Source organism: Agelaius phoeniceus, chromosome 13, assembly GCF_051311805.1.
Source record: "Agelaius phoeniceus isolate bAgePho1 chromosome 13, bAgePho1.hap1, whole genome shotgun sequence".
Taxonomy (NCBI): domain Eukaryota; kingdom Metazoa; phylum Chordata; class Aves; order Passeriformes; family Icteridae; genus Agelaius; species Agelaius phoeniceus.
Genome location: NC_135277.1, coordinates 9,220,623 through 9,234,930, shown reverse-complemented (window position 1 = coordinate 9,234,930; position 14,308 = coordinate 9,220,623). Strand labels below are relative to the sequence as shown.

The 14,308-nt window shown below is 37.5% G+C and overlaps 1 protein-coding gene across 1 annotated transcript in view; it reads left to right on the top strand.

Moving 5' to 3' along the window:
• Nucleotides 1–14,308, top strand: part of EFL1 (elongation factor like GTPase 1) — a 63,312-nt gene that overhangs the window by 19,285 nt on the left and 29,719 nt on the right. The window contains exon 15 of the mRNA XM_054642246.2: nt 659–794. Within this exon, the coding sequence (XP_054498221.1) occupies nt 659–794 (136 nt within the window). The remainder of the gene's footprint in view (nt 1–658; nt 795–14,308) is intronic.

Sequence of the window (14,308 nt, the reverse complement as noted above, 5' to 3'; positions counted from 1 at the left end):
GTTAGTAATTCCAAAAAGTATCAAAGTAATTTAGGTAGTTGTGCTAATAGCCGATTGTGTCTGTAAACTCATTATAAGCCATAACATTTACAAAATAGTTTTAGGTACAGTGTTGTATTAGCTAGTTAGGTAGTTGTGCTAATAGCTGATTGTGTTTGTAAATTCATTATAAACCATAACATTTCCAAACTAGTTTTAAGTACAGTGTTGTATTAGCTAACCATAAATCCAATATGTGTTTTTTTGTTTTTACAAAAAAAGTGAAAGAAAAAGCAATTTTTTTAGAGAAGAGATGGTCCACAATAGTATTGGGAAAAACTGGTGTTAAATGTTTTGAGATTCTGATCAAAGAGGTTAATTACTTTTGCATTTACTTCAAAACACTTGTTTTTTCAGTGATAATGAAAAGTGAGGTAGAAGTAGTACATACCTAAAATTTGCCAAAGAAAGCATGATTTTATATCTTCTTGGTTACATTCACGTGTTTGCCTCAAGTCTGGATTTTTGTGACTGCATGTTGGTTTCTAACATTTGAGGTTTGAGATGAAAATGCTTTGGGTTGTATTTTTAAGCTTTGGAATGCGAGGAGGTTTTGTGGAGGAAGTTTTGATCAGAGCTAAGTGCTGAATGTCCAAATGCTGGTTTTGTGTCTGTGTAGCTGTCATCCCAGTGCTCTGCCACTGATCATCTGCCAGCAGTTCCTCACATGACGTGCTGCACTTTGGAGAACCTCTACTTACTTATGGGAAGAGAGCTTGAAGATCTTGAGGAAGTGCCTGCAGGAAATGTTCTGGGTAAGAATTAGGGTTTAATTTCCTAGAGCCTGAATCCTTATGTCATCCAAAATACACTGAAGTTGGTTTAATATGACTAATAAATATGGAACTTTAAATCCATGAATATTTTGAAGCATGTTGTATGTGCAAAAAGGGAAGGCAGTCTAATTAAATTGGGATTTCTGTACACTTTGAATAGGAGAAAAGTACAGATTAGCCTGTTATCTTCAAGCTGGATGATTGCCAGGTAAGCATTGCTGCCAGGAATTGCCAAAGGCAGTAGTAAATTTCCATATTTCATAGATTGCAAGGATTATTTATAATATTTTCCCAACAGTGGAAATTCTTTAATGTGACTTTACTAGTGATGTGGATGAGTGTAGTTTTATTTATGGGTCTGTTTGAACCCTGGTGCTAAAAATTACTTCTTTTATGGCTGTGGCAATTTTTTCACTTTCTCTATGGACAAAGTTGTAAAAGTCAACCTAATCATTGAGTTATGCTCTTGTGTGCCAGATTCTGAGCTGCTTTGCTCTAGAATGAGTACTGCCTGATTTTTAGAAATTTATGGTGTATATATACAGTAAATGAAAAATAGATGTACTCTGTAAGGGTTGAAATATTTTAATTTAGGCAGCTAACCATGCTTTGTCTCTTTTATCATGGGTCTAGCATTCAGAACATGAGCAGCTGGTGAATTACTTTTATTTGGAAGCTTAATATTTTAAAATTCTGAATTATTCCTTGCTGTAGTGTGATTCTAGTTGACCATTTGCAGTATGAAAACAGTGAGTGAGTGTGGTTGAGTGTGAGTGGGTAACTGTGTGAGTGTATGTAAATATATTAAGTATATTGTTTGTGTAGTTCAAAAAGTGATTAAGAGTTTGGAAAAAAATAGGGAAACCCATCCCTAAACACTTCACAGTAAAAATGAAAGAATGTGGTCTTTGTGCACAGCAAACAGTAAATACTCTTGGAGCTGCCTTCAGCAGAGAAAAAATATATTGTGAGGATTTTGTTATGTCTTTGGTGTTAAGAGTTGGACCAAATTTTAGGGAAGGTCTTTGTAACCATCAGATTCTACCAGAATTTGTTGGTAGTCCAGTGCTGAAGGCTGCTCTTCAGTGAGGTCTAAGCTTTCCATAAAGAAAAGCAGTTTGCTTGAGTAGTAAGAGTTCTAAATGGTCATATTTAGAGGAATTCATTAGAATTTTAAGATCAAAATTCACAGACAATCTTACCCAGACTAAATTTGATATTTCATCTTTTACCATCACGTCATGGTAAAGCGATCACACAAAGCAAGTTTTCATTTTTACCTGAAGCATATAAGCTCAAGTCTGTATGTTGAGTTTTTAAACCTAATGTAATTTTAAAGATTTTTTTTAAACTAAAAATCCTAAATGCCTTTCCTTTATTTCTCCCATTTCCCTGTAAGGCTGCACTGTTAATTTACATAAATTCAGTAAGCTGTTTAATGATTTGATGATGATTTATCACACTCAGAAGAATATGCAATGCATTTATATGAAAGGAATGTGTAACAATGGTGATGCAAGACTTTATTATTCCAGTTAGCAACAGTGATTTCTGTTTGTAAGGCCATTTGTCTTGCAGCTTTAGTGCACATAGCAGTGATTTCTCTCCAGCCATATAAGGAAATTGCTTGTGGATTATCCAGTAAATTAAGGAAGCTTTTCTGAAAGCTCTGTGGTTTCACTCTGTATAATTAAGTTATTGCCATAAGGAATACACAGTTAATCATGACTGCCTATTTCCACTTTAAGACTCATGATATAGATTTTTTTCAGGTTTTTTTCATAGGGGTTTGGGGGTCTTTGCTATTATTTATTAATTGTTTCTTACAAGGGAGGATCTGCTTGGTTCTAGTAAGTGGCCTTTTCATCCTTTTTACTGGCTTATGGAAAGGTTTAGTGATCAAAGACAAAGCTTGATACAGAGGTCATTTTAATGAAGATGGGAAGATGTAATCCCCTATTCCTTCTGCTCAATTAAAAGGAGAGTAATATTAACATTTCCTGAAAATACTACTCCCCTTTTAATTGATGAAAATCTGAGATTGCAAAACACCCCCAGCAGGAAGGGCAATGAAGCATTGAAGCATAGTGTGTTTGTCTTAAAGACACTAACACTGGTCTTTGTTTCCATAATATCATCTGTGCAAACAGCAAGCCATTCTAACTGTCCCATTCTCCTTAAAGGCTTGTCCTTCTTTGCTGCAGCAAAAACAGAGAAAAGAGCTTGATGTAGACAATCATCTGGCTATCCAGAGGTTTTAGCTTCTTTAGTGAGTGTTTTAGAGCTTAGGTTCTTGCTGGGACACTTCCCTTGGGAATAGCAGTGGCACTGGAGGTTCCTGCTCCGTGCAGACGTCTCCAGAGGGGGTGTGTTGGACAGGAGGTGAGCCCTGGCTGTAGCCTGAAATCCACTGCTCTCTAATTTGATTACCATAGCTGCCCTTGCTAGTGCTTGGTTTCTCTTCTGAAAAAGAAAATTAGAGATGGTTAGTTAGAATGCAGTAATTGATTTAGTTTGGATGTTGTATGTAAGACCTTCTGTTTTCTAACTAGTGTTAGGTATTGTTTAACAAGCTGTAGAGACTGATAATGCAGGCACACAAATAGAAGAATTAACACTACTATAAATAATTTTTCTTTTTCATTTTTTTTATTAATGAAAGTTGTGGGAAAGCAGCACTTATTAGGTCTTTCCATGAAGGAAATTTACCATGAGGCAAAACAATAACTTAAATTGAAACAGTGTTGAAAGCTCCACAAAGGAGATTATTATATGCAAGTTTTAAATAATTTCAATTATGTTTCTATGTTAAGAATATTAGTCTAAATTAAAACTGCCTCACACCAGTAAGTGTCTTGAACTATTAATAAGTCTGAATTAGAGGGAATGCAAGAAGATGGGATGGTAGATTTGCTTGTTCCCATGTAAGAATCTCTTCCCTTTATGTATATAAATACATTTATTTATTTATTTGTTTACTTTATTTGCTTGAACCAGTCAAAGAAAAAGTACAATTACAGGAAAAGCATCACTTTGCAGCAATTGTTGTGAAATTCTTGTGGTTGAAGTCTATAAAAAGAACTGAGTGATCCCCAAAGTGACAAAGGAATAATCATGAGGCAGTATGTGAGGAAAAAGTAATTTGGGCTCATAAGTAAAGATTTAACAAGTGCATGCCCTCCAGATGCACAGAATAATAGCTTCTTTTTTTCTCCCTCCCTTTTTAATATTTTTCTTGTTTCTGTCCTATAATTGAAAACAAAATACCTTTTATGTTCTCTGCAAAAAAAGGGTTGTTGGAGGTAGTGTAAAGAAGTATTTAAAAAAAAAAAGGGAAAAGAGGCAGTGGTTTTTTTGTGATCATATCATGCACAGATGAAGGGCTTAGGGTTTTCATACTGGATATTGATTACCATTTCTAAGAAAGGTAAACAAGTGCTGATATAAAAAACAACACACATTTGAAAAGACTGGTTTAGATACTTGTGTAAATGAATGTGGGATTTTTTTTAATTGACTCAGTCTCATGTTATTCCTGAATGAATCATTGAAGGATCCTTCAGTGATACATTTTTGTTAATTGGAGTAGAGTTTATCTCAAGGCACGTTGTGCATGCACACACACATAAGTTCAGAATGACATGCATCTGAAATTATTGATCTGTGTGCTGCTTTTTATCCACAAGTTCCCTAACAATGGACTTGTGTTTGCTAGTGTACAAAACCTAGATTTTTCTTAGAGCTGCCTATACGACTGTTGAAGTGCTTTTTGTGTCTTGTTGAATACTGTTCAAAGCAAAGCTTTTCCCTTGCCACTGGATTTGTAGTGCTTTAGTGTAGGGCTCATAGGAGGCTAGCTGATTTCCTGAATGTTCTCAAATGCAGTTAGCTATTTGAATATCAAGAGTTCTACCAAATTAGGAGCATTTTGTTTTTTAACTTACCAAATGACATTGTTAAAAGCAGCAGTCTGGAAGTCCCTCCTGTTGCCAGCTCACTGTCAGACTTCCTACATGACACACTGTTGTGTACCTTGGTGTTTCCATTTCTAAAATGCTAGTTTTCCCATAGTGTTCTTTCATGTTTTAATTATTTATAAAGCACTCACAGGATTCTTGACATGGGAACAATGTGCAGGAAATGGTGGGTGATGATGGATTCATTCCTCTGGATTTTTTGGTACCTTTCTGAAGATAGGTGCCATAGAACTGCAGTAGCATGATGAGCTGGTGTGAAGGAGTACAGCTAACCTCATTACAAGGTGTCTAACAAGCATTTTATTCCTTTAGGACTTCATTGAACAATTTAGGAGCTTTTAATAAGCAGTCTCTGTTAAGAGCAAAGAGCAGCTGCAAGCAGCAATGCCATTTTAAATGCCCAGAATGGCTTTCTAGGCCTGGTGCCAGCTAGCAGGCATTGCCACCTTCTGTGAGAGCACTAGGAACAGGCCTGCTGTTCACCAGCCTTGTATTTCTGTGCAAACATTTGGTGGACTAATTTCACTCTCTGAATCAGTAATGTGATTATTTAAAAAAAAAAAAAAATAAATAAATAAAATGGGCAGCTTGAAGTGATTCCAGCTGCAGGGGCTGTCTCAGCCCAGGCTGCTGTGGTGGGTGAACACAGGAGGGCAGTCTTCCTCCAGAATATTACTGAACTTAGCCCAAAATAGTGAATGAAACAAAGAAAACTCAAACCTTTGTCTTCCGTTTTGGAATACTTAAAATTTTTATCTCTAACTGCCATCTTATAATGTCTGTAAAATAGCCTTCTAAGGCTAAAAATAGCATTTTTAGCTTGTTTTTAGTAATCCAGCCCTGTTGAGGAATAGGTATATAATTTAATAGATTTTGTTGTTGAATGACATTTGATCTCCATGGACTGTTGCATTTACCTGACACCATATTATTAATACTATTATATTACTACCCGGTTAGTGTTGCATTAATAGTTAAATTGTTGAAAAAATTGAATATGTTCAATTTGTTTCTTTGAGCTAAAGACATAATAGTTAATCTGTTGTTTGGCCTCTTTCAGAGCTGGAAACTGAAACCATTTTCTTTAACTCTATTTTTGCTGTAGTGGATTTAGTCCCTTTGCAGTTTCTGCTCTTTGCTTTTCTAAGAAGGCAGGCTGAGAAATTTGTATTGCTTAGAGGGCAACATAACATGGCACAGTGCACAGCTAATGAACTAGCACCAAATGAAATTAGAAGTGTATTTTGCTGATCATCTGCTGAGATTCCTTTGCCCTGTTTGCCTTACCATTTCATGTGGTTTACTTTGGGGGCTTTGACTTGACAAATTTTATTGCAAAGGAAATAAGGGATTCATTACCTTGTTTTCAAATCAATAACAAGATATCACTTGAGAGGAAAAAAATATGCCCTGTCTTAGGTCAGAGTTATAGCACTGACATGTGTCTTTATGAACTCGGCTAAATCTTTTTGGAAGCATACTTGGAATGGTTAATAGTTTCCTTATAAAGCCCTTTTTGTTGAGTGGGTTTTTGGTGGGTCTTTTTGGTTGTTGTTTTTGGGGTTTTTTTTGAGAATTTAAATTGCTTTTTGAGTATCTGTATTTTTTCTGTTTTTCTGACTGAAGCTTATTAAGACTATAAAAGGAAATGGTAAGTGTAGTAATCCTTTCTGAGGAGAAACACTTCTAAATTCTCTAGTGCTTCTGGAATGTTCTCTGCTCTAATTTTCAGGAGTTGATTATGAGATCTTACAAATGTTTTTAGCCTTGCCACTAAAATACAAGGGGTTTTTAAATCATAATTTAAAATTTGAACTGTATAAGAGTATTTAAGCTAAAGTCATAATACATTCATCTATAACAATGCCTGCAAATTTGCTCTTGACCCCTGCTGGATTATAATGTCAAAAAATGCAAATGATTACGTTTTTCAAAAAGGGGGAGAATGCAATGAAACATTCTAAGCCAGTTTTATAGCAACTTTTAATTTTTATAATCTGTAAAAACGGAGCTTTTGTGTGAATGGAAATTAGATTTCTATATAATTTCTCAAATGTGAGGCAGGCACTCCTGATTCTTTGGGGTCTGTATGCACACAGCTTCTTGCTGCTGCTTGAGGTTTCCCAAATAATGCCAGAAGGAAAACTGCCCAGACTTGTCAGTGTTGGTTGTTGCTGCTTGTGTGCCTGTGGGCAGCAGTGGGGCTAACAAGAATTGAGACAATTTCATAGCACTGCTGCTTGGAGGAGCTCAGAGCACAGCAGCAGGCACATGTTCTGCAGCTCCTTAATATAAACATCTAGAAATAGAGTGGGCACAGGCTCTGAGGTGCGGGCAGTTGTCTGTTTATCACCCCAGAGTTTATTGCAAAAATAAATGATAATTGGTCATGAAACTTCAAATTTGTCCAATGCCTGTTATCACACTGCTCTTCATTGTTCAGAATTCAGGGCCAGTGGTAGAGGGGCTGACTCCTCTTGTGTCAGAGTGGACAATTGACCTCTGCAGTCACTGCCCCTGGGCAGGTGTTACTCAACCTTGCAATAATAACTGGCTTTAGGTCACAGGTACTACCTGGCTTATCTCCAAAACCTCCACATCTTCTCTGGGTGGTTGGATGGGTGTAATTTTGCAAGTCTCTTTAAAATAAAAAGACAGGGATTTCCCCCAGTATTTCACACCTTACTGTCTTTAAGTCAGCATCAGTGTACTATTTTCAGTCTCTTCCTCTGTGAAAGTGTGTGTAAAAATAAAGGGAGAGCAGTTATCTACAGAAATATGCATATTTATTACTTGGCTAATGAACCTCTTTTCCAATACTGTATAAAGAGAAGAAGTTACAGTAGTTAATATAAGTTATCATCAATGTAAAATGGTAAGAGAAATCTTAAGGTGAAGTTGTGAAATGATTTGCTCAGCTCACATCTGCAATGTTGCATTTGGGATTTTTTACAGCACACTGAGATACGTCAGTGATCATTTGGGGAAATGACCTCATGTTTTCATTTCAAGAGCCTGAATGCTATGCTCCTTTGTCTGCTTATAAAAATTGCTTGAAGCACGTTGTTTTTTTTCTTTGGTGTGTTGTATATTTTTAAAGGCAGGATCATCTTTAAAACTAGTATGTCAGCATTTTTTAGTAGGTGTCTGTAGTGTAGCTGTTTGCTCCCTCCTTTCCTCTGATGTGGTTTGAAGGGAAACCATCTAACTTGCCTTGATTGGTGGAAAATCTCTAAAGAGGCTTTAGTATCCATTACTGAATGAGGAATTGTAATAGAGGAACCACAATGACTTCAGTTTTGTTCTCAAAGTTAATAACATTCCATTTCTAAGAAAATCCTGCCTGTTAGTGCAGCTATGAAATGCTGGATCAAGAGTGGGAAACACCAGTTTGGGACATCAGGGCATTGGAGTCAATGTCTGAGGGATTCAGCAAACAGGCCTCTCTTGAGGAGTCAGTGTTTGAGGCTCAGTTTTTAACAGAGGTGGAAATTATCTGATTTAACAAGGCTCTGTACTTAGACTATATAATTGAAACTTTTATGCCCCTGTACAAAATGGCATTAGGCTTTTCTTCCTTCTGAATTAAATATGCTAGAGAATTGCCTTTCCAGAAGTTGTTGCTTTAGAACTCAAACTTTCAGAAAGCTGTTTTGAAGGAACATTTCCTTTATTTAATGTGACCATGGGTTTTCTAAAGTTCAGACAGAGCATTCAGTGTCATTTCAGAAATAGGTGCAAAATAATTGCTTTAAGCACAAATGGGTTTGAAAATACATGCCTTTCTGCATGTAAATTCATGTATAGTCATTCAGACATAAAAAATACACCATAAATCAAATCTGTTTAGGTATGTGTCCAATTACCAATGCAGAAAAGAAGTTCTGTACTAAAAGGATTTGGGGTTTTGCAGTGTTATTTATGGAAAATACATCTCTCTGGCTACTGTGATGGTGTACATGAATCAAATCCTGACATCTTTGAAAAGATGTATTTTAATCATCTGGCTATTCCTTTCTCTGTTTTTGGCAGATAAAGTTCAATTTCCATCAGATGAATAAAGTTGCAGCTTCATTGCACAGGTAGTCAGTTAATGTACTAAAAGGTAGTTGTAAAATGTAGATGTTTGTCAGTATCAAGTCATGGTATACTTGGGGGCAAGTAACTAAATAAAATTATAAGTGGAATACTGCCTTGTAGGTGTCATTTAGGCTGGACTTTTACTCGAGCGTGCAGTTGCAAAGATAGAGAAGGCTGTAAAAAATGACATTAAATCATAAAGTTATCCATGTGGATAATCATTGCTTTCTGTATCATAGAGATGTATTTCACATGTGTGTGCACCTCTGTTGCTAACACAGCTTCTCTCTTGCAAGGCCTCAAATACAGTCCTGCTTCTTTATTCTTTGCACTCTTGAGCGCTGTGCTTTTCCCAACACAACCTAAATAACTCAAATAATTGTATTAATGATAGAAAATATTCTCATCCCTGATATTTATACTGCTGAAATTTGCCATGTGTAACTCTTCGGGCAGGGGAGGAGAAACTTAGATCTAGAAGTTAGTTTAGTTGTCTCAAAATGTTATCCTCTGTGCCCTGAAGTGATGGATAAATAAACATGGTTTTTCTAGGCAGTGTAGGCTTTGTTAGTTACATCTAGTCTGTCACTACTTTTGCATAGTTCTTCACTTCTGTGTATTTTCTTCTAAATCTTTCCATTTTCACCTTTAGTACACCAGGAAGTTGCTCTCTGTATGTGTTTAGCAATAAAAGATTTACAGTTCTCTTGAATATCTAATCTTTTCTGTTTCTATATAAAGTCTTTTCTAAGGTTCTGCAAATTTGAAACTCCTTTATGTGGATTTGATGAATAAGGCTTTTCCCCATCTTTATAGTTTAAGCAAGTATCCTGTGAACAAAACAGTTTTAAAGAACAAGTTTAGTGATGTTCTGTTTTTCACTGAGTTTGTTTCCTGAAACATAGGTACAACTCTCTGATAAGGATTATATTTTAATTTGTATATTAAATATCTCAATATTCAGAGCATCTGAGTTATGATAATTCCTTGACAAATTAGGGTAATAAGAGAATTGTCATGTAATTTCCCATGCTTTTTACAAGAACTGGCTATAGGAACCAGTTGCCTTGTTTTATTCTTGAACTGTTTTCTTACTCCCATTTCATGTGAAGCCAGAGGGCACTGTTTTTCATAAAATACAAAAAGTTCTGCTATTTCAGCTTTGGATGAAGGTCTCATATAGACTCACAGTACTGTCAGTGTAGTGGAAACTTTGGATTATAGTTTTTAATGTACATTTCTTCATGCAGAAAATCTACAAATGTTTTGACTCTAAATTAAATTAATCTCACTGAGTAGTCTGAGAGCCAAAAATCTGCAATCAGCATGGTTCCTACTTATTAGCTCCACTTGGAAATGTACAGGTTTCAGAGGCAGTGTAGTGTTAAGTAAAGCCACTGCCATGAAAACGTCTTGTTGAGCTTCTTTTTTTTTTTTTTTTGACACTTTCTTTGTCCTGAGAAAAGCAACTGTTTTATAGAAAAGGAGCTCCTCTCTGAATGTTTCTTTCACTTTCATGGCTACACTAATTGCCTTCTGCTCAGAGTAATAGCTGGACTGTAGAAATTAGGCTGGACCTCCCTCCGCTGTTTTTGGAGTGTTAACGTGGCTCTGAAATTGACCCTTTTCCCCCTAAAATCCCCAGCCCAAGTCTTACTGTTAACCTCTTGTTTTCCCTTTCTATTCCACCTTTCTCTCTGTATTTCTGTTATTCCACCTCTGCTTTTAATTTGTATTACCTTAGTTATCCCATGTCAATAAAGTAAGACTCTGTGAGAATATTTTAGTTAACCACAGCCTAAGCAGATGAAAAAGCTCCTCTTTTAACTGGCATTATTTATGCAAAACCACTAATCTGTGAGGGCAATTTACTTGAACAGTGTTCTAAATTCCTGGAGCACTTGCTAATGTGAAGTGTAGGGCGGAGAGGAGCAGGATTCCTGCTTCCCCACCTGATGTGGAGAAGTGTTCCTCTTACTGGGTGGTAGCCCTGGTGCCTGTAATACACAGCAATATCCTTACAATAAATAAATTCCATCTGTGGCTGTGAAATGCCTCCACTTCTACATTTGGACTAGCCACAGATGCCTTCATTTATTCCTTTGGGTGTTTCTGCTCTGCTTCCATTGTCTGTTGTTACCAGAGCTCCTTCAAGGAGTTCAGAGAAAGCAGTGAGGGGTTGCACTGTGAGCACGAGAGCTGCAGTGGGGAAGACCAGTTTGGAGTTGTTTTTGCACATAACCCCACTGAAGGGACATGATTCACAGAGAATCACAATCCTGTGGAACAAACAGCAAGGTTCAAAAGTCAAGAGACTGTTAACAAAGGCTGTGTTTCAATGACTTATTTTCTAAATATTATCCCAGATTTGGATGTTGTTGGTGTCTCAGCTGAAATTGCAGAAGTGTTGTGAGGGTTGTTTGGCCTGTGTCAGGCTGTGAGTCATGGAGCTGGCTTTGTCTGGGCTGTGAACTGTGGGGGGGACTTAAAGCACAGCTATATTTAGGGTTATCAACTGATGTCAAACTGTGGAGCACTGCTAAACAACACTGTTAAAGGGGCAGCACTGCATAGTTTAGGCTCAAAGTTTAGATTGTTTGTAGTGCTTTTTGATTTAGTAAATAATTGGAAAAGCTGATATTTACTAGAAGTGTTCTGCAAACCAAGCAGTGTAAGGTTCAACTCCATTTATATTTAGCTAGTAAAAACTATTGTAATGTCATGGTCAAAATGGTATGATTTAAAAGAGCAAGCCTAGATAGTACTTCTAGTTTTACATGTTTCAGAATCTGAATGGGTAAGAACATTATGTGTAAAGAATTGTTAAATTCCAGTCATAGACAAGGAATAACGTTAACAGCCCTTCAAACACTGAGTTTGTCTTAAGATGCAGAACACTTGCTCACCTTACTTTGATTGTATTTTCAATTCTGTCATTAATGCCTGGAACCAAATTTAGATATCTTTTGCATCTAATTAAGACTAAAAGAAGTAGGGTTCTTTTCTAAAATTTCTTGCTTCCTACTACCTAATTCCTTCCAGTGAGGTCTGTTATGTATAGGGGCAAAATTCAAGAGTGATTTTTAAAAATTAGAAGTTCCATTTTTCCAAGGCTGCTCCTGTCATGACTGTCATGGACTGTAGCTAATGTTTTTTTGTGGGGTTTTACATTTGGTAGCCTTCCTTTTGCATGCATGTTTTAGTAGATAATTCACCTAATTTGGTGGAGAGAATTTTGTATTGCAATCTTTGCTTCTGATCCTTGTCTGTGTGAAAACAGTGAGATTGCAGTAGGAAAACTGCAGGGAGTGTAAGGACTCCAGCTGTGATGTGAGTCAAAGTTTTTCCGACAGAATAGAGGTAATTTCTGTCATCCCAATAAATTTGAAGTTGGGAAGTTTTTTCCTAAGACTCTTGATGTTGGTTTAAGTGCAGTCTTATTGTCTTGAATGTAGCCAGATCTGTGCTGAGACAATGTACTGGTGGGAAAATAGAAAAACCCCACTCTGAGTAAGTTTTACAGTTGTTTAAGTTAATGTATGGGACATGAGTCAGTCTATCTGTTACTGACATTTTAAGCTTCAATGAAATGCCAGCTTTGATACAAGTCTGTTTCAGTGACTAACTGCATTTCTGAAACATAATATTGAGCAACTAATACTCATCCAAAGGCTTGATGTTTTCCAAGTGTCATATGTTAAGATTTGTACAATATTGAAGTATTGGGTCACCAGTTGGTGTGAGCTGCATGGCTGTGAGCTCATTACTGTAAATGAAAGTGCAACCTGCTGGTAGTTCTTGTTCCATCAGTTACTGCACTTACACAAAGACATTCATTCCCATTCCCCACTCTTTAGGCTGCTGGAGCTGATGAGGACCAGGCAGTTGAAAGCACACATGATTGAGAAGCTCTCAGAATGGGATGTAAAATGTTTGGAATCCTGATGGTTATATTTTTCGGAGCTTTTGCACAAAAGAATAATTGTTTTGTGATGTTCAAAAAGAAAGTTCTCTGAGCAGTGTTACTAACAAAGCCTGGATTCCTGTGGACTGATGTCCTCAAAATCCTCAGCTCCCCTCTCTGCTGCAGTTGTGTCCCAGTTGGCCGCCGGGCTGCGCGTGCTGGTCGCCAGGCAGCTGCTCCAGGCAGGACATACAATGATCGTGTTTTGCCTGCCCTCTCTCAGTGAGATCACCAATTTTGGTCTCCCTTCAGTACTTAGCCAATGATTTTACATAACTTGTGGAAACTTAATTACACCTGAACCCTCTGCTCTCTCTCGCTGGTGAACTTAGTGGAAGTTGACAGCATGTTTAGAAGTTGTTGAGGGGAGCCTGTGTGATTACAGGAGTTGGGTTTACTTTGGAAATGGGACTAAAAACATACTCCATTTTTAACAGATTCTTTTGTGTCCACAGTGCCATCAGGAAGTATGACATACTGTGTTGAAAGCCTTGCCTCTAAACCAAAAAGAGTCATTTCAGTGCTCAGGCATTTTTAGCAGAAATGCCTCTCATTTTTAGTAGAAAAGGTTTATCTATCTGGAACTGTTCCAAGGTGTTTAAAGCTGATACAGAGCAGTGGCAAATGGCCACGTTTCTTCTGTTCAGAAAAGCAGCTGACTTTTTTTTTTTTTTCTGTGTGTTTTAAGGTTTTGCTTTGTCTTGAAGCAGCAGCCGAGCCACTGCTGCTGCCTGTGGGTGACACCAGATATCTCATCTGTGGGCTCTGCTGCTTAGGCAGCACAGTGTCAGCCAGCCTGGCCTCCTTTGGGAGGACACAGAGGTGGGGCATGGGCACAAATGAACTCTTTTCACAACCTAGAGGTGTTAAACTGCTCCCTCTATGTAGATGGGGAAAGGTCTCTCAGCTAGTTTTTGGAGATGCTGGTTGTTTAACCTGGTGTTGTGGTTGGTGTCATTCTGCCATTGGGGTTTCACTAGGATTAATATGTTGAGTTGCCTGTTCTTGGACAAGATGTCAGAAGCAGCCTCTTAATAGGCTGGTAGCTGGGGGAGTGCAAATTGAGTGAGAGGGAAAATTGCTTTTTATTAGATTAGTTTTACTCTGTTTATTTCGTATCCTGAATTGTCTCACCCAGAGTCTGACAAATGCTGGCTCTGGGGAGCCAGAAGTGGGGACAGGCTTGGTGTTTTAGGGGACAGCTGGGTGGGTCATCCCAGCTGTGTTTGGGATGGTGTTCTCAGACTACCTTTTGGGGTGGGGTCTCTTTTCCTTTTATCCTTGAATGCAAATGAATTGATCAGGGACTGGTGATCTTCCTGTAAGAAAGGGAATTAAACCACAGGGTTTTCCAGATGTTGTGGTGTTAAAGCTCCAAGCTCTCCCTGGTATCTTTTGTCACTGTGAGGCTTGTGCCTGTTTGTAGCAAATGAGTACAGCAGTGTTGGGGATGTTCTCAATGCATATAGACT